The 19158-nt window shown below is 45.2% G+C and overlaps 1 protein-coding gene across 1 annotated transcript; it reads right to left on the bottom strand.

The window, feature by feature from the left end:
* Nucleotides 1-16911: 16911 nt before the first annotated feature.
* Nucleotides 16912-18036, bottom strand: LOC146763715 (inositol 1,4,5-trisphosphate receptor-interacting protein-like 1). The gene is made up of 2 exons (XM_085567443.1): nucleotides 17707-18036; nucleotides 16912-17496 (listed from the first exon to the last, which is right to left on the bottom strand). Exons 1-2 carry the CDS (start codon nucleotides 18034-18036, stop codon nucleotides 16912-16914), a joined length of 915 nt encoding a protein of 304 aa, XP_085423569.1.
* Between the last annotated feature and the right edge of the window lie 1122 nt (nucleotides 18037-19158).

Below are 19158 nucleotides of genomic sequence, written 5' to 3'. Positions count from 1 at the left end.
ACAATTCTGTTCCAGCTGAAAAGCACTGGCTATGTTGTGCCCTGAGCAATAGCAGTAGATAAATGGACCTAGAGAGACTTCGGGAGCAGAAACAGCATTAAGTCCACGACAATATATAGGTGTGAAAATAGAAAAATCCACCACTTGTTGCACAGTCTACACATCTCTACTGGGTTCTGCAGAATGGCAGCAAATAATGCACAGGTATTGAGATAATGAACTGCTGCTGCACTTACTTGTCATCCAGCAGAACTGTGGGAGACAGGGATTGAAGGTGACTTTGGAACAGGAAGAAGAAAGGGACACATTCCAGATGGAGACAGAGTGGCACTGCTCTGTTGACCCAACAGAACAGGGAACAAGTTGGAAACTAATAGGAAAAAAGAGTTTTTGTAAAAGGAAACCTCGCTATATAGGCATTAGTTCTTTCCACAGCACGCAGGGCTTAGGGAATGAATATAAATCCGATTTAAATATTCCTGCAAAGTGTTATAAAAAATCCTTTACATGGGGTTATTTACACAAACATACCTATGAGCAAATAAAAAACCAGCACAACTACATGTATCATTAAGCAGGATAATCTGTAGATTCTCACATTAACACTTGCATATTTATATATGATACTTCCAAACAATAAAGATTTTTGTTCTCCATTTTCTCCTTTAAAACTCACAAAATGTAGCAAAATTCTCTTTTAAAACTAGAGTCTGCTGCGTGCCAAAGAAAGCCATTATTTGCTTGCTCACAATCATCTTTTCGCTGTCTCTTAAGAGTCATGGATGCATTAACTGCTTATCTAAACTTGAAACAGTTCATGAGTCAGTCTGAAGATAAAATAAATATTACTGAGCCAATTTGAAAGGAATTCATGTCTTCTGCCTCTATAGCTGAAGGTCTGTATTTATTACATGACAGAATTAAGTCTTGATACCTAATAAATGGGAAAATATTAAATACACTGACTAGATCACCATGTTTCAAAGGGACCATTGCATTTTAGTCTTACCTGACCAAATGAGTGATCAAAGAGAGTAAGGACTGGTCAATTACAACAAAGTAGGTGAAAGAGACGTCTAGGTGTGGTGCAGCTGGAGTAGCAAATGAAGTGTGTAAATTTTGAAGTTGGGAAGGGATTCCAGATCAGATGATTTTAACATAACATTACTAAATGCATGATCTTCAAACAAACACATTGGCAACAAATATGGCATAAGAAATGTTGCTATTCCTTGCATTGAGCAAAGGATGGGGAGAAGGAAGCATGGAGTTTTCAGGAGTATCCAAATAAAGCACTGTGTTCTGGATCAATATGGTATTTCCATGGAATTTTCATGAAGCAAAAACACTAAGTGGAAGACTTTTCTCCCATTTAATTTTTTACTAAAATTCAGGGAAAGATACTATTTTGGAGTAAAAACTTTCACGTTGAAACACGAGTGTGCGGAGAGATTTTGAAGTCTGGGCCAATGACAATTCACTGTTGAAAATCCAAGTGTAAAATTTTTCAAATTAAATGACCCAGGATGTCCTTCCAGTGAACCTTGCCTCTTCTGGCTCATTCCTGAAAATGGTAGGCAAAGAGGTTGCCACAGAAATGAAAGGAGCAACAGGGGTACATCCCTACAAGGCAACTGTAGATCTGAAAGGACTTGGGAATGAGAGGGACATCAGTGAGCCACTCGTGAGTCAAACTATTAGTGAAGAGCCCTTTCCCAAAAAGATGGCAGCTTTTCTCAAGGAAGTTGAGCAGCAGGATATTATGGCTCAAGTAGCCATACACAGCACGGACAGGGCGGCTCCCAGGGCTGGGTGGGCTCTGCACGGCAGGGCCAGGTGCAAACCCTCTCGTTCCCTGGCTGCAGTCATTCTTCTGTCTTTGCTTTGCAATACAGCCCCAAACCACCAAGGCAAGTGCAGGAGCTTCCAGAAAGGTCCAAACTGAGAAATCCCATGCGAAACTCTAGCTCTTTTCCAGTGAAAACAAAATCATTCTCATTTCTGCATAGCCAAAGTCAGGAAAAAGGTCTTAGTCTAAATAGTTTCCTTATTTGTTAGGGGTTGCAAACAGAGTTCCTGGCTTCCAGGCAGACAGGTCAAATGGCAGAAGGTGAAATGATGAAGAGACTTGAAGACGTGCTTTTCCTTTGGACACACTCCAGCCCCTCAGTGTCCTTCCTGAATTGAGGGGCGAGAACTGGACACAGCACTCGAGGTGTGGCCTCTCCAGTGCCGAATGCAGGGGGACGATCACTGTCCTGGCCCTCCTGCCACACCATGGCCAGGACAGACCATTGATGTTTTGTCCACATTCAGCATCTGTGACGCCCTTGCCCCCCGGTCCGGCCGGGACACGGCTCCATCCAGGGGCGGGCAGGGAGGCGGCCGCTCCGCCGGGGCCGCGTGTGGGTGAGGCAGCTCTGCCTGCGCCGCCGTCCTTGGTGCGGGGTCGGTGCTGGCTTTGCCGCTGCCGAGGGGCGAGCGTGAAAGGGCGGCCGGACGGGGCGGCGGCGGCTCTGTGGGGAGGGCCGGGGCCGCAGAGAGCCGGGAGGTGCCGTGCGGAGGACGGAGGGGGCGCTGGGGGCTGCAGGCAGCGCACACCCGCGGAGGGAGGGACGGGCCCGCGGCGTGTCCGGCTGGCGCTGTGGGGAGGTGCCGGGTCAGGGGCAGGACCCCCGCGGGATGCGGGAGAGCGGAGGAGCTCTGGGAGCGGCTGGTGTGTGGGGGAAGCTGAATCGCAGAATCGCAGGGTTGAGATCACCCTGTGCAACCCCCTGCCAAGGCAGAGTCACCTGGAGCAGGTGGCAGAGGAACACATCCACATGGGCTTGGGATGTTTCCAAAGGGTCCACACTTTCCTGGTATCAGGAAAATCCGCAAACGCTGCGGTTTATGTCCGGAATGGTGACAGATGAGTCCCTTCACCTTTATTCTAATAAAGGGAGAAAAGGCAACTGGGGCACACGACCATTGGGTTTTCTCTTGGTGTTTCAGAGGGCAGAGCCTCCTTTTATCCTAAACTCCAGGCTGCAGTTTGCCCCCTGCCTTTCCCCTTTGACTGAGGTACAGCCTTCCTGAACCGCCTATACCGTATCCCCTCTTGAACCTCCTGTTCTACCCCAAAGTTCTGAAGTTCAGGCTTGTGCAGACCCTCTTGTTTATCTCAGGAGCCAAACTGTGTGAGTTCTGCAATAAACGTGCTGCCTGAAGTCAGCAGAGACATTAAAACCCCATTAATGTCCCTGCCATTCAATTACTTATAATCAGTATCAACCATTAAATTATTTGTAAAGACATTAGCACACATCTTTCCTCTCAATGCCTCCTCTTCTTACTTCTCAATTTGTATTCACAAACCCTAGCTATTATTAACCCTTCTTCACAACGTGGACCATTTGAAACCCCCTGACGACTTTTCCTTGTCTGGACCCTGCACCAAATATGGCAAGTAAACACAGAGAATAAAGTAGATAATTACAGTTCATATTAACTGTATGTATTAACCCATTAATCACTAGAAGTCTTTGTCCATGGCTACTGATAGCCTAGGTCTCCCGTGCTTTTCTTCCAGATGAGATGTCCAAATCTTTAGGACTTTCAAGACTTTGACTTGAGTGTGATGGGTCCATCCATGTTCAGATCTCCTGGCTGCTCTCTCTGAAATCCCGGTTGGATGTTATGAACAGCAAAGTCCAAAGGCAGCGTTGGTGCTAACTGGGCTTCCTGTCAAAGAGATTTCACAAGACATGGCATCCTGGCTACGTACTAGTTCAAATATAGATCTTCTCCTTTCTGCCACCTTGAAAATGGACAAGTTAAGAATCTCAAACAATTCAAAGGGGAATAATTGAATATTCCCATGGCTTTGGCTCTCATTCTTGCCAAAGCTAATGGCAAAAGCTGTACCTATGGCATCTTAGTTTCTGTCACCAGCTTCAAAGGGTGTTTATTCCTCCGTTCATCCTTTCTACTTGACCTGAATTCTCAGGGTGCCAGGGGGTATGGAGGTCTTGCTGAAATCTCAAAGCAGCCATAATCCCTTGAAGGATGCCCCTGTATAAAGAGTTCCCCCATCAAAATCCACTGCCTTCATAATCCCATCTGCAGAAACCATTTTTTAACTGATTGTTATGAATAATTTATGTAGCTATTGGCTTTTGCTGTTACTGGCTTTAGTAAATTATTTTGATATAGTACAGTTTGTAATCTCTTTTTAACTGCTTTTGATACAGTATAATTTGTCAGCCTTTTATGGTTAATACCCTATTCCTTGTGTAGATTGTATATCTTGGTGTGATATATATTATAGTTTAGGCTTTCACAAAATATTAAAAGAGAGGTTATGTAATGTGTATTATAACATTAACTTTTGCAGAAGTAATTGTAACTGTGAAATAAGAACTACTGCCTTTCATTGTTGTAACTAGTTGACAAGTAGTGAAATAGCTAATGTTGATTGGAAGTACTTGTCAAAATGGCTAGAACTTCTAGAAAGAGCAAGGAGGAATCTACCACTGACCCTTTGGCTATCAGTAATTCTAAACACAGACCACTCAGGGCATTGCCATGAAATAAAATTCAAGACTCTCAAAATCACATCTGCATTGTGGCATGTATTGTAAGAAGATTAGGTCAGATGAAGAGATATGCAGAATAAATAAATGGACTCCACAACCTGGGGTAGTTATGAATTGGGTTTGTATTGTCAGCACTGGGCACAGGGCCAAGTGAGATATTATCTCTCTAAAAACTTGTGCTCTGAGCCTCAGTCTGGCCCACACCTTTATTCACAAAGGTGTTCTATATGCAATACATTCCACAACTCTTCATGCATATTCAACCTGTCCTTGCCTTTCATGCTAAATAGGTCCACACCCTTCTAGGCATGTGAGGTTTGCTCTGGTGGTCCTGCAGGTGGTCTCTTGAGGCTGAAGATCGTGGTCTTCTTCATGATTGAACTTTTGAATTTTTCTTTTTTGGTTGTGCGCTTTTGGTCTTTTGGTGCTGATCTGAGTAGTCCATCAGTCTTGATAGGCTTAGGGACAGAGGAGCTTCTTTATCTGGGTTCTTTGCATCCTTAGACATTGTTCTTTATGCAAGAAGCTTTAGAAATTTGCATTTTCTTTTGCTCTTTCTACTATGGCAGAGGTTTCTTAAGTAAAAGGTTAAAATTCAACACATAACTCTATGAGCTAGAATATTAAAGATTAATTAATTTTGTTACCTTAGGTGAATTCTAAAAATCTCTTCTTCAAGGGGTTGAACTAAGATAAAAAATTCCTGGAACATGTGCACTCAGAGGAATGTGTGAATCTGCATAATTTTCATGAATATATATTTGACTAATACAATGAAAAAGTATGTAAGCGTTTTATAGTTAACCGTGTGCATGTGTGTGGATATTCTCAGTTCAGTCAGAGAGAAAAGAGAAAGAATTCACCTAGGCCTAGCCTGGGAAAGTTAGGAGAAGGAATGAAAGCAATTATTATCTGTCTTTCTGTTCATGTTGTTTATAGATATGTTCTACCACAGTGTGCCATTCATAGTGCACCAATGGAGTGAAAGGGTTTCACTTTGAGACCAATCATATTTCACCTTAGCAATCCTGGTTATAAAAAAGGAATGCTACTTGTTAATAAAGATTATTCTTTGCCTTCTGAAGATGGAGTCTCCTAATTTCCATTCCTGCCTAAGCAGCGACACATGTGGCTCTGCACCCAGTGCTGTTACTTTTGCTTTATCCCTTATTACACCTTTAAAAATTTTAAAGAATGAGCCTCATTTCTCACACTGATCAAACAGTTGCTGAAGCTGCTAGAAACTCTTCTGGCCACTCTGCCAGCCAGCATACCTCTACCAGAGGATATCTAAGTGCTCTTGCCCAGGGCATCTCAGTAAAATACACCCAACATCCCTGGAAAGGATATAGAGCCCAAGGTTATTTCCCTGCTTTGCAATCTCCTTTGTAGCCTGGCTATTAATTGTAGCCAGGTGTGGCACCTTCTCAGCAGCCACTGAGTATTAGAGTGCCGGCCAGCAGTCCCCCGGAGTGGCCGCCCCTGGGTCTCTAATGAGATTACCAGGTGGTGGTGTGAGCAGCGGCGGTGTGGGTGACGCTTGCACAGAGGTGTCACGAAGATCCAAGACAGAGGGACAAAGGAGATGACACTTGTATGTGGTCCAAGGAGATTTTATTCCACTAACCGGGTCAGGGACAAGAAAAGAAACATCCAAAGAAAATGGGATCTGGCTAGAATTTATAAATGGTGTCGGTGTGAAGGGGTGGCAACATGGGATAACCAATGGGAACAGATTAAAATATGATTACATCATAGGTTACAACCAATGGGGAAAAGCAGGAAAGGGGAGAAGCCTCAAGGTACTAACCAACTACACGGACAGGGGTGATTGATAGACAAGTTTCGAGAACAAATTGGGGATGGCTACAATGACAGAGAGGGGAGACAGGCAGCACAACTTGGATTGACACATCTATTTTAGGGTGAAAGGGGAGGAACAGAAAGATTGACATGCAGAGTGACAGCTAAGTGGAGGGAAAACGTAAGAGTAAACCACCTGGGAGAAACCATTATGAGGGGAAGGAATACAAGGAACATGCCAAACAAAACTTTCTAACAATAAACTTCTAACTCACGTAAAAAAACACTGCAAAATCTTACAAAACACACACACACCACATCTCCCCCTTCTATGTTTAATATATTCAATGGAACCTTGGGGAAAGATGAAGTTGTGGTCATTAGACCTCGGTGCCGTCTTCTCTGTTCCTTTCCCGGAACCATTCGTTTTCCGCAGTGAAAGCAGCAGCGACCATGATTTTTGAAGCTGTAGAATTGGTGATGATGGTGGAAATTATTTGCTTCAGAATTCCGAATGCTAACGAAATGAAGAAGATAACAACGAGATATGTCTTTTATAATGGATACCATCCATCTGGAAAGGGTTCAGTTTTTAAACATGTCCCTAAATCAGTCCTCGTTTTCTTGTTGTACACTGCCAATCAGGCTCTTCATCTCTCAGATGGACACATGGACACTTTGGCTCTTTGATGACAAGTTGAAGCAGCATAGCCCCTCAAACTCCTGACACCCATGCCCGTGTGCCAGCAGCAGAAAATCAATAGCTGCCCGATTTTGTAGGGTAGCTTTCCTGGTTATTTCCTCGTCTTTGAGGAGGTTACTTAAGGCCATTGATATTAAATTCGCCTGCTTTGTCATCCAACACTCGAGATTGCCTAATTCACTTAGTGCTTTGGCTGCCGCCACCCACGGTAGGAACACATGGACGGCAACCCTTTTTGATTTTGCCCAGTGGTAAATTTCAGCATCGCAATGTTCATCAAATTGACTTGCACTCAGTTTAGTAAATTTTGCTCTATTTCTGGCTTGCCAAATTGGAATTTGGGTCCTGTTGGGGGAAGCAAGGGAAAGATGCCCCAGAGCGCATGGACTTCCAAGAAGGCGAGAGGGGATTCCTGGATACGCCCGATCTCCACAAATCAGAAACAAAAATGGCCAACAACCTTGTGCTGCAAGGACTTTTTAAGTCTAATCAAAAACTAAATTACCCAATTAAGAGGTGACACCTAGATTATTTTCCTTTCTCACCCCAAAACTGACCCATAAAGGCCTGCAATGTAGATTTTTCTACCCAATTACAAGATACCACCGAAACCCAAGAAGAAAGAGGAAGAAGAGAGAAGAAAGGAACTTGAGACAACATCATCCATCTTGAACCCATCTATAACATACTAAAAATCCTAAACCATAAATTCCTCACCCTTGTGACATGCTACACTACTCTCTACAATCTGTACAATTTCTTTCACACTTTTGTGGTTTCTAATTTACCTTAAGGCTTTGGAAGTTTTCTCCATGAATGAGGGTCAAAGTCAGTGCTCCCCTGGGGGTCAGGACACCCCAGAGCAGACAGAGAAATATTCCTGGGGCTCTGGCTTCCCAACTTCAGTTAAAAACTTTCAGTTAACGAAACTTACTTTATTGCCAACCTCTACAACAACTCACTATATACAAAGATCAGTCAGGTATTTAACAATTTAATTGATGACATATTGCTACTGTGTGAATCCAGGGCTTCCCTCTGGCTGCCCTGGAAGGCCTGGGATGCTGGCAGGGGGTCAGGAGCCCCCCTGTACGGAGCCCCAAGAGATACTGTCTGTGATCTCTGTCCATGGAAAAGAGTTTTCAATCTTACAGGATGAATTACAAGCTCTGAGTGTTTGATAGAAGTAATAATTAAGTGTGGCACGGGTGCAAAAGTAAAATTGTAGGTTTCTGGATTAGGGGTTCCAAGGGGACAAGATGGAGGAAATTGGTCCTTTTTCTCCTTCTTCATGCCCTCCATGTTTCACTGCAGTGTTGGCATTTTTCTATTGGTTTAGACTGGGGACACACTGTTCAACGTAGATGATAGATCTTGGCATGTTATTGTAAATATAGCACACGTAGTTTCTGGTATATAATGTTTGTGACATCCCACTGAGGGGTACAGCCCCACATGCTGCCCTGCAGGACAGAGCTGTGGCAGGGCAGCACAACATGTTATAGATAAGCAAGAATAAACAACCTTGAAAACCAGCACAGACGAATTATGACTTCTTCTTTGGCAATGGGGCTGAAAGACAGAGACGTTTTACAATCTCAGAATCATCAATACCACAGATTCTGACAACTACAAGTGTACAGCCCATATAAAAATAGAAAAATATGCACTTCCTCACCAAGCAACCTTGTACCAAGTGCTCGATTGAAAGAATTATACAACTATAGATCTCTGTACATGTTTAAATAGAACTAAATACATATACACACACATATATATACATACATATATAACAATAGACATAAACACAGATTAAATATGACATGTTATATACAATATATAAACAGATATAGAACACAAACCTATCTATAAATTTACAAATATCACTGTACCAAGATCAATATCCATACAAGTCCATCAAATACAAATATACAGCTCTACATCTGGATACATACGTAAAAATAATTACACACAGAAATGGAATAATATACATATGAAAGTATAAAAATAGACATATCTACCAGTACAAATACCAACATACCTATTTAAAGAGCCATATATCTATGACTGCATCAACAGACTTAGACTGCAACAAAACTGTACCCATAGAAAATAGGACTAAACACAGAAAAAACAACATACATGTATACTTAGATACATATATACACATATATGTAATCACAAACATATATGTATATATACACAACCAATATATACAGAGCATACACCCATAAATACTACAACAGACATACAGAAAAACACCCATACAAATGGCAATATCCATATGTAAATATCCATGTAATTATCACTGTCAATGTGCAAGTCCATACATCTTTAAACAAAACTCCAAGCAGGGGGATCCCAGCTATATTAAGATCCTTGTTTAATGTTGAAGAACGAGATATAATAAGGCAGGCTGCCATAAAAGATTGGGAATTCAGGAATCCCCAGGGCAGGAGTGGGGCAATGAAAAGTGGCTGGAGCAAAGACCGTCATGGAACACTCCGACAGAGGCGGATCGAGCAAAAATGATTGGATTGAGAAACATGGTAGTACAAGATATTCAGGGAGCGGTCCCCAAGGGACAAAATATTAGCAAGGCGCTGGGAGTATGCCAGGGGAAGGATGAAACTCCTACCGAGTGGCTGGAGAGGCTCAGAAAAAGTCTTCAAATGTATTCTGGTACCGACCCTGAATCCCCTGGGGTGGGGTGGGGGGGGAGGTCCTTTTAAAAATGCAATTCATTGCTAAATCATGGGAGGACATTCAAAGAAAGTTAGAAAAAAATAGATAATTGTTAAGAAAGAAGTTTACAGGAACTATTGAGAGAAGCACAGAAGGTGTGTGTGAGAAGGGATGAGGAAAAACAAAAGACACAAGCCAGGGTGTTGGTAGCAGCAGTTAGGGAAGCACAAGCAAAAACAGCTGGAACATCAGCTCCAGCCCGGAAGCCCCAGGGGAAAGCTGGGACACACACAAAAGACAAACAAATGGGTAAGTGCCCCCGAATGTTTTTACTGTAAAAAGAAAGAACACCTCAAGAGGGATTGTAAGAAAAGAATAAAGGATGAAGTGGTCTTTGAAGAAGAATAGAGGTGTGAGGGGCTTTATAATTTGGGGTCACAGACATCTAGAGAGCTCTTGATAAAATTAAAGACTGGACACCAAAAACAGGAGTTGGACTTTTTAGTTGATTCAGGAGCGGAAAAAACCACAGTCCAACAACTGCCTCCTGGATTATCAGGTCCAGGTAGATTCCACTGATCTACCCAAGGCTGGGAGATACAAATTCTTATTGGTCATAGTAGACAAACTAACCCACTGGGTAGAGGCTTTCCCAAGCTCCCGGGCTATAGCCCAAACAGTATCAAGAATCTTATTGGAAGAAATTACACCTCGATACGGGTTAGTAAGCTGCATTGATTCGGACCAAGGAACACATTTCACATCAAAAATTGTTAAGCTATTGGCAGATGCTTTAGGCATTTGATGGGAATACCACACCCCGTGGCACCCCTAAAGCTCAGGGCAAGTTGAGAGAATGAATCAAACATTAAAAGCCCAATTAGCCAAATTGATGTTAGAAACAAGAATGTCATGGATAAAATGCCTCCTGTTTGTCTTATTAAATATAAAAACTATGCCTCATTCTGAGATGGAACTTTCACCTTTTGAAATGTTATATGCCTTATACCCATGGTATGCCTGTAGGGATCCGAGATTAGAGAATAGGCAAATACAATTATATCTGGTAGCATTAAATAAGAATCTTGAGCAATTGCGAAAGCCAGGGCTGATCATGCAGCACAGCCCTCTTAGCTTCTGGATACATAAAATACAACCTGGGGACAAAGTATTTGTGAAAGCATGGAAGGAGGCCACATTAGCACCTCATTGGGAGGGACCCTTCATTCTTCTTTTGACTACAGATACTGCTATAGGAACTGCAGAAAAGGGGTGGACACATTCATGGAGAGTGAAGGAAGTCGATCTCCAGAGTGGGAAATCACCTCCCCTGCTGGAGATTTGAACATAACCCTGCCAAGTAAATGACTGAAAGCATCTCTGTCAAATGTTCTGTGCCAAAGTGAAACTGTTATCCTTTTGTACATTTCCCTCACAAATACTTTCATAAGGTTTGGGTTGTTCATTGCGGGGGAGGAATAAAACCAAGTGGGTTATGTGGAAAGTGCTTTGAGCAGGAGCAAGACCTGACAAGCCATTTTCTGGTATTAGCCACAAAGCTGAGATTGTCTCAATTGAATTCAATAATCTGGTTTCGCTTATATCAGAATGGATTAAGGAGGAAATTAGAAGGAAAAGCTAAAATTATTACTGTTGAGTGTCATAGATTGAACAAGGTACCCTGCAGTGAAGATCCTGTTGAATTATGCCAGTGGGACATTTTTAAACGAAGGAATGCAGCTTGGTCTTGGTATGAAACCACGGACAAAGATTCCTGCTGCCAAGAAGATGGACTACTCGGCTGCTGGAGGCACCCCAGTGGGCATCGGGAACGGCAGAGGGATCCTAGCGGTGGAAGTACTCCTGGTGAGCCCGAGTCTCGCCACGTGCCTCAATAACCTCCCTAATCTTGGGAAGGGGGAACTCAGTGGCAGATACCCAGAGAAATTACCCCTTACCTCATGGAACTGCAGTGAAGGTAAGCCTAATAAACTTTGCCTTAAAACAAACACACTCAACAGGGGGTGTACAAATTCAAAGGGAAACCAAAAACATACCTTGAAAATGGACAGTCAGCTCATAAATTACATTGAAGGAGCACAGGGGAAATCTCAATTCCGGCTTGTAACGAATGTAACCCTACATTATGGGTTGGGAGAAAGCAGGAGTCTATCTTTGTTGCTTATTTCCAAGCTAACCCAGTGTGTTATAATCAAAACAAGAGTGGTATGTGTGTAATGGGGGGAAAAAAATCTACTGGCTGGGAAATAACCTAAAATATGAAAACAGGATACCTCTAGAAACTGAGCCAATCATCCTGGACCTCTTAGAGGACCAGGATGACAGGGCCTGTCTACAGTATGATAAAATGTTTTGTTTCACCAAGGATAAAGAAGGGATGGACCCAGAAAATAAGACGAAACAGGTAATGCAGGAGATAAAAAGACAGGAAGCTGAGATGAAGAAAAAGAGAATAGAACAAGAAAGGCTGAGATTTCTAAATGAGCAGTATGACCAGTTGGAAAAACAATACACAAAATGGGGATTGCCTGCTTCAGATCAAAATCTTTTTGTGGATCTGATGCAGGAAATTTCCACAGAGCTGAGGTTGTCTAATTGCTGGGTCTGTGGGGGGCTAAAATCCACTGAAAAATGGCCTTGGAGGGGTGAGGGTTTGACTCCTGAGCAACTACTGAAATGGGAAACATGTGAGACCCCCAAAATAATTTTGAGACCGGAGGGGTGGGTACTGGACCAACGAGTAATTGGAATATTCTGACTTAGCAGAGAGGGAGTGTTATATTCAGAAATTGTAGGATACACTCCATGCGTATCCACCCTATCCATAAATTCCACCAGCCACATCAAGGTCTGGCAGCCTGAAAGCCCTACTGGGTACTGGAGCCAGGAAAAAAAGGATAACTGTGAACGGAGTTATAACATTGGGCTTTGCTGGTACAAAACCCCTGGAGCTAACCCATATTGGTCAATCAGCAAATTGAGTAAGTATTGGGATGAGCCTGAAAGCATAAAAATCAGATGGAAAGCACCTAATGGATTACACTGGATCAGTGCACAAAGCACGGCATGCTGCCCCGTCCTGTTTGTTTTGGGTTTCTTCAGCAATATCCTAGCTTCTCTTCACAAAGAAAATACTCCATCAATGTAAAAAGAACTCATTAAAGTACTAGCTTTGTATTCTAGTTCAGTATATGTATTTTTGTGTCTGTAATTTTATATTTTTATGAAAATGTACATTCATATCTTCACAATTATGTCTTTCTAGTTTCTTGTATACCAAAGCAATTATTTTTTAACTCTTATTTATTGCAGTTGTTAATTTTTATGTAGCATATTTTAAAATGTTATGAAAAAATATCTTTTGGATAGTTTTCCTCATTTTTAAGAAAATATCCACAAGCCATTTTAGTCTCTGTCTCTCAAAGTTGTTTCATACCTGCCTATTTTAAACCAGGACTACAAGACTTTAATAGGATTGAGAGGGGTCCATGAAATATACACCAGTGATTCCTTCTCCAGAATATCATGCCACACATTTAGTTGCAAACTTAAGCCAGATGAGCAGAATAAAAATGATGTGTTGGGCCTTTGGGAGCACCTTGGCTGATCTTTCTGCTTTTTCAGTTGAGCAAGCCTCTGATCCAGGACAAGAGATTGCATTTAGGGATACAGAACCATTTGGCAGGAACTCTGCTGATTTCTAGTAACAGCTGGAGGCCTGTAACTCCACAGGATGTTTTGGCTGTCCCAGACTTTGTTGGGCTTTGACTGCAAATACCATTGCCCTTGCTTTCTGATCTAGCAGTACGATGGCTGGGCAAAAACTGCCCACTGTGCCATATTCCAAAGGCAGTTTGGTCTGGAGTTTGTGAATGAAGGAGACCCTTACCCAATTCCAAACCACATTAAAAGAAATCATAAAAGAGAACTTTGCATCCTTAGCAAACAACTGACAATTCAGTACTGAATGCAGAGCTTATTTGCAGAGTGAAAAGGAAGGGAATCTTCCAATGGAGTTTGTTGGAGAGGATGAAATAAGAAAGTCTAATAAATATGATTGCCTGACAAAGGATTTAGAAAATACAGAGAGTGTAAGCAGACTGAGATGAAAACAAGCTTTGAGATGGCAGACCTTGGTTGCTAAGCACTGGTGGACAGTGGTGTAGCTAGTAGCAGGTAACTCCCATTTTTGATCCACAGACAAATGAAAGGGTCAGATAAAGGGTTCTGTCTCCTTCCTCAAAAATGTAGAATTTATCTTGCATTTGCAACTCTCCCCTGATGCATGATGTATCTGTAATCCCATTGGTCCAAAGTCCTATACTGCACCCACTTTCAAGCCCCCTTGATAAGGTGTTCCTGGGAGACCACGCTCTCTCCTGCCTCTTGCTCCAGCCCCTTCTCCCGCCCTGCTTCTGCCCCTCTTCCTGCCCGTTCTCCTGTGTGCTCTCTTGCCCTCGCCTTCTCTCCACTCTCTTGGACCCTCTCTTGGAACTCTCTCGCTGTCTTGCCCTACCCGCACTCCTTGGGGCCTGCTTCGAGCTGCAGCTGGCAGCTCTGAGCAGGGCCCCACAATAAACCATACATCCCGAGACCTGACTCCAGAGATCTCTCGTCTCCATCTGTCCCAACCATCCAAGACCAGCACTTGCCACAGCAGTCATAGTTTATGGAGTTTTCAATCTGACTCCCACTCATAGCTGCTACCGGAGAAATCCATGTCCCTGCAAGTGTCAGTGTCTTCTGTCTGCCATAAATTGTTTTGCTGCAACCATCAGAGGCATCAGGCTGGACAGAGGCTTGGCTGATATTAGGAACTGGAGCTGCCCTCAGGAGAAAAAATGAATTTAACTTTTACTTCCCAAACCTACCTGCCCACAGGCTCAAGCAGGATTCCTCTAGTTCCCAGAAATATGCAGAAATAGGGCTGAGAAGACCATCTGGACATACATGTTCATGCTCAGGACCTTGCTGATGTCGTTGTGTTTTGCCTTTTTTTCTTTCATATGTTTTCTATAGTTTTCAAACATATATTTGTAAGTCTGTGGCCTACTGTATTAGTGACTAATTTTCTAAAGCCTTTCCCTAAGCAGAAAAACTTCTAGAGTTCCAAGCAGCAGCGGGTAGAAGGCCCAAGTGCTATCTTGGTTCTTCCTGGGACAGAACTCGCCAGGGAGGTGGTGAAATCACTATCCCTGGATGTGTTTAAAAAAGACTGGATATGCACACAGTGCCACAGTTTAGTTGAAGTGTTAGGGCATGGGCTGGACTCGATGATCTTCCAGCCTAGGGATTCTGTGATTCTGTGACTGAGGGAGATTACCTGCAGCCCTGGAAAGGGCTCCAGGGGCCCTTGGCCAAGGACAGGGATCAGAGCTGAGGGAAAAGCAAAGGTCTCAAGGCGAAGGCCGAGAGGGCAGAGCTGCCACAGCATGGCACAGAAAGAGCCTCATCTCTTTCTCCTCAACCTGTGCTGGCTGCACTGTCTTTACAGCACCGGTGGCTCCACTCACTGCAGGGCTCCAGGGTGTCCTGGGAGCCGGGCTCTTCTCTTTGGGAAGCGCGGGAGCCTCGGAGGTGAGCAGCTCCTGCTATGGCCAGGTGGGCGAGCTGCCCCTCTCGCCAGCTCCTGGCTGTTGTAATGAACAAAAGAGCCTTCCTGGCTCCCATGGCAATACTAGGATGACTGCTGGCTCTAGCTGAGTACTGATATTTAAATGTTAATTATCTAATTTCTATGTTTGTTTTCTCTAAACTACCTGGAGATCACTTCCCCCACCACCCCCCCACCTCCCCCCCCATCACCCACTTGCCATTCTAGTACTAAGATGCAAATAGGGCAACCGGTGGAACTATGGGACGTGTTTTGGGGGATAAAGACACCTCTAAATGGAGAACTAAACACAGCAGAGGGGGCTGGACAGGTGCCCTAGCTGAGGAAGAGGGAAACACATCCCCTGATCGATGTTTGACCTGTCACCATCACCTACGGAAGATTAGACTGGAATGAGCTGTGCGAACCAGGAACAAAGAGGCAGATTTCCCTGGTGTTACCATGAGGAAAGGAGAGGGGACAGCTGCTGCCCTGGACCTCAGTGACAGACTCTGCACACCTCCTCACCCTTCACCTACCAGTGTGCCACGAGGAAAGGAGAGGGAACAGCTGCTGCTCTGGACTTCAGTGACAGATTCTGCACACCTCCTCACCCTTTGGCTACCTGGGGAAGCTACAACAGCGGAGCTGAGCTCTGTGTTGGTCCCCTGCCCAGCTGATCTTTTTAATAACGAGCTGAACATTAATAAAAACATTAGCACTGTTCATTTCCGTTGTGCTCCTGCCCTTGAGGCACAGGCACGGCTGAGGGCCTCTGCCTGCTGCTTGTTATAAATGACCCAGACCCCAAGTGGGAATGAATTTTACACCTTTTATTGAGAACAATAAAAAAGATCAGCAAAGCAAAAGGGACACCGCTGGGTGTGTGGCAAAATGCCAGAGGCTCGTGCACAAAATGGTGGCTCCACCTTTTATACACCTGATATTGCATCAGCTTTTTGTGAGAAACAACGCGTCACTTCTTAAAATTTTAGGTTTATTGAACTGCAACAAGGGACTGAATAAAGATAAAGGGACAGTCACCCTTATGTATCCTATTGCCGCACCAACCTCGTGGTAAACCAGCTCTGCCCACACTCATGCACATGGCACTCTTCCAACCCAGCTCCTCCTTCCTCTTCCTGACTTGATGGTCGACCAAATGTTTGTTGAATCATTGAATTTTATTTTTTTAAGAATACAAAACTGTAGGAAAACCTCCTATGGATGTATAATTTTCCTTAACAAAACTTTTGACATGTTTGAAATCATGTTAACCTTCCCAGCTCTGCCTTGGGAGATTTTAGAAGTATTATCACTTGGCTATCTTCTTCAGAGTTCATAATAAAGGAACGAAAGAATCCTAACAGAACACAAAAAATGTCCCATGAGGAATGATTGACTTCACCTTCCTCAATTCCTGTTTGGTTGCAGTGCTGTCACCTCAAGAGCACAGCCATCGTGGCATTGAGACGGAGAGGTGGCAGCTCTGTGGCCCGCACGGTGCTGCTGGCAGAGACGGCTGCTGCCTACTCAAGGCTCAGGCAGGCACAGGAGCTGCCTTGCTGCACGGCCAGAACCATCTCGATGCTGCGGTGCAGGCCAGAGGCGCCGCTCAGCCGGAACCTGCAGGACTTGCCGCAGGGCAGCACCGTCAGCTGCAAACGGCGCGAGCGCGGCAGGAGCAGCCAGGCCGACGCCACCAACATCTGCACCCAGCGGGTGACTTTCTCTGGGTCCAAGTAGGAGCCCGTGCAGAGGGTGTCCATCAGGTACCACTCCTGGTCGCTGGGCAGCTGGCCACCAGAGGCGTGGAGAAAGCACGTGTGCCCCAGCAGCTGCTCCCCGGAGCACAGGCACTCCAGCCCCACGCGGATGCGCTCGGCTGGCGGCCATTTCCTGCTCTCCGGGCTGAAGGAGTGGCCGGGCGGTGGCCGCAGGATGACCAGCGTGCGGTAGGTGCTGCTGTTCTCCTGGGCGCTGCAGGTGGGGCTGGTGTCCGTCCCGGCGGCCGGGTGCAGCTCTGGCATGAAGTTCCTCTGGGACAGCACTCGGCAGACACTGAGGAGATCGTCCACCAGCTCCTGCAGCACCTTTGTGCTGGGCAGGCCCTGCTGCAGAATCACAGAACAGCTGAGCTTGGGAGTGACCTTTACAGGCTGTCCACTGTGACCCCACAACAACGAGCAGGGACATTCTCACCTAGATCAGGCTGCTGACAGCCCACTCCAGCCTTATCCTGGATGTGCCCACTGGTGATGGGCTGGGCACAGCCAAAGTGCTGCCACCCTGCCTATACCCTTGACCTTCTCATGTTCACTGACCTTCTCCTTCCTGCTGGATCCCTCCTGCCTCCTCCTGCTGGCAGAGCCACGCTTTCTTCTCCTGACCAGCCAGCAGCCCATAGCAAGAACCTGAGCCAGGACTGCTGCACTGACGAAAAGAAGCCACTGCTTTTCCATCACAGACCAGAGCAGGGCTTCCATGGTGCCACTGCTCCCCTCAATCTCCTGCAGGAGCCGCATCATCTCTTGATGCAAATATTCTTCACGCTCCAGCATCTCTTTATCTTCATTATTTTCAATTTCTTGATTCACCTTCATTCCAGCATGGGTGGCTAACAGGGCCAGGAGGAAGGTCAGTGTTGGAGACATGGCCTGGTGGAAGAAAGAGAGTTCAGCATGTCTGGCTGGGAGGGAGCAGGGGGCTGGCGACACCTGAAATGTCCCCAAAGCCTCTCTGGGCACCTGCCACGCTGAGATCTCCAAGCTCCTCTTCCCCCATCTCAGAGGACAGTGCCCTATTCTGAGGTTCCCAGCTCCCACTCTGGCTTTAAACCCCCAGGGCACCTTTCCCAGCTCCCATCCAGCCCAGCATTGCCCCTGCATGTGCACTCACTGGCTGCCAGAATCCAACTGCCCTGTGCTGCCCCTGGACACAGGAGCCTGTGTCACCTGTCCTCTGTGATGTCACAGCCAGCAGAACCATGTCACTCAGCTGCCAAGTGCCCCTGCTCACAGCTCCCACTGTGACCCATGCCCTGGCGTGTCACAGCCCCCAGAGCCGCCTCCCGGCCCACAAGCCCCAGCCTTGGTGCCCACTGCTGGCCTCAGCGGCTCCTGGTGTCACGATCTGCCCATAGCGGGGTGTTGTGATGGTTCGTTGGCCAATCCCAAAAGTGCAAAAAAGGCAAACAGCAGGGCACCATCAGTTTAATCACAACAAACTCACCTTTATTAGGGGCCAAAACAATACATGTGATAGTGGGATCAGAGGGGAAATAGAAGAAGAGAGAGAGAAAAGAGGGGGATGGCTATAGCTACTGACACAGGTGAGATCCTCACTGGTCCGGATGATGGGGATCCGTCTTATTGTGTTGGGGAAAGTCTCCAAAGTCCTACCCAACCCAGGGATCCAGTTATAGTCCACTGCGGAAAAAGGGGAGAACATACAGAACAATAAGAGTTTATTGAAACTGCTGTGGGAGAACAGGTGAGTCCACTGAAACCCCCAAGCAGGATGAACACAATAAAGAATAAGTCCATTGAAGTTACTGGAGAAGAACAGGTCATGTCAATAGTGGTCACACCACCATTCCCTCCATCCCTCCACTCCCTGTGGCAGGGGTCTCAGTCTCAGTCCTTGGGGAGAGGGTTCTTGATCTCCGTCTGTCATGGTGGTAACAAGGGAGATGAGGGGTCTGCAGTGAGAGACAACCAGAGTCACCCCAACAGTTCATTTGGCTTAAGGATGGAGAGTGAAGCAGGAATTGCAGT

The sequence above is a fragment of the Lonchura striata genome, chromosome Z (assembly GCF_050655825.1).
Source record: "Lonchura striata isolate lonStrDom1 chromosome Z, ASM5065582v1, whole genome shotgun sequence".
Taxonomy (NCBI): Eukaryota; Metazoa; Chordata; class Aves; order Passeriformes; family Estrildidae; genus Lonchura; species Lonchura striata.
This window is presented reverse-complemented; position numbering and strand designations above follow the sequence as displayed.

Coding starts and splice junctions, on each gene's coding strand:
- LOC146763715 (XM_085567443.1), bottom strand. CDS start 18,036: ATGTCTCCAACACTGACCTTCCTCCTGGCCCTGTTAGCCACCCATGCT. Junction 17,497..17,706: donor GATCCAGCAGGAAGGAGAAG/GTCAGTGAACAT, acceptor GTGATTCTGCAG/CAGGGCCTGCCCAGCACAAA.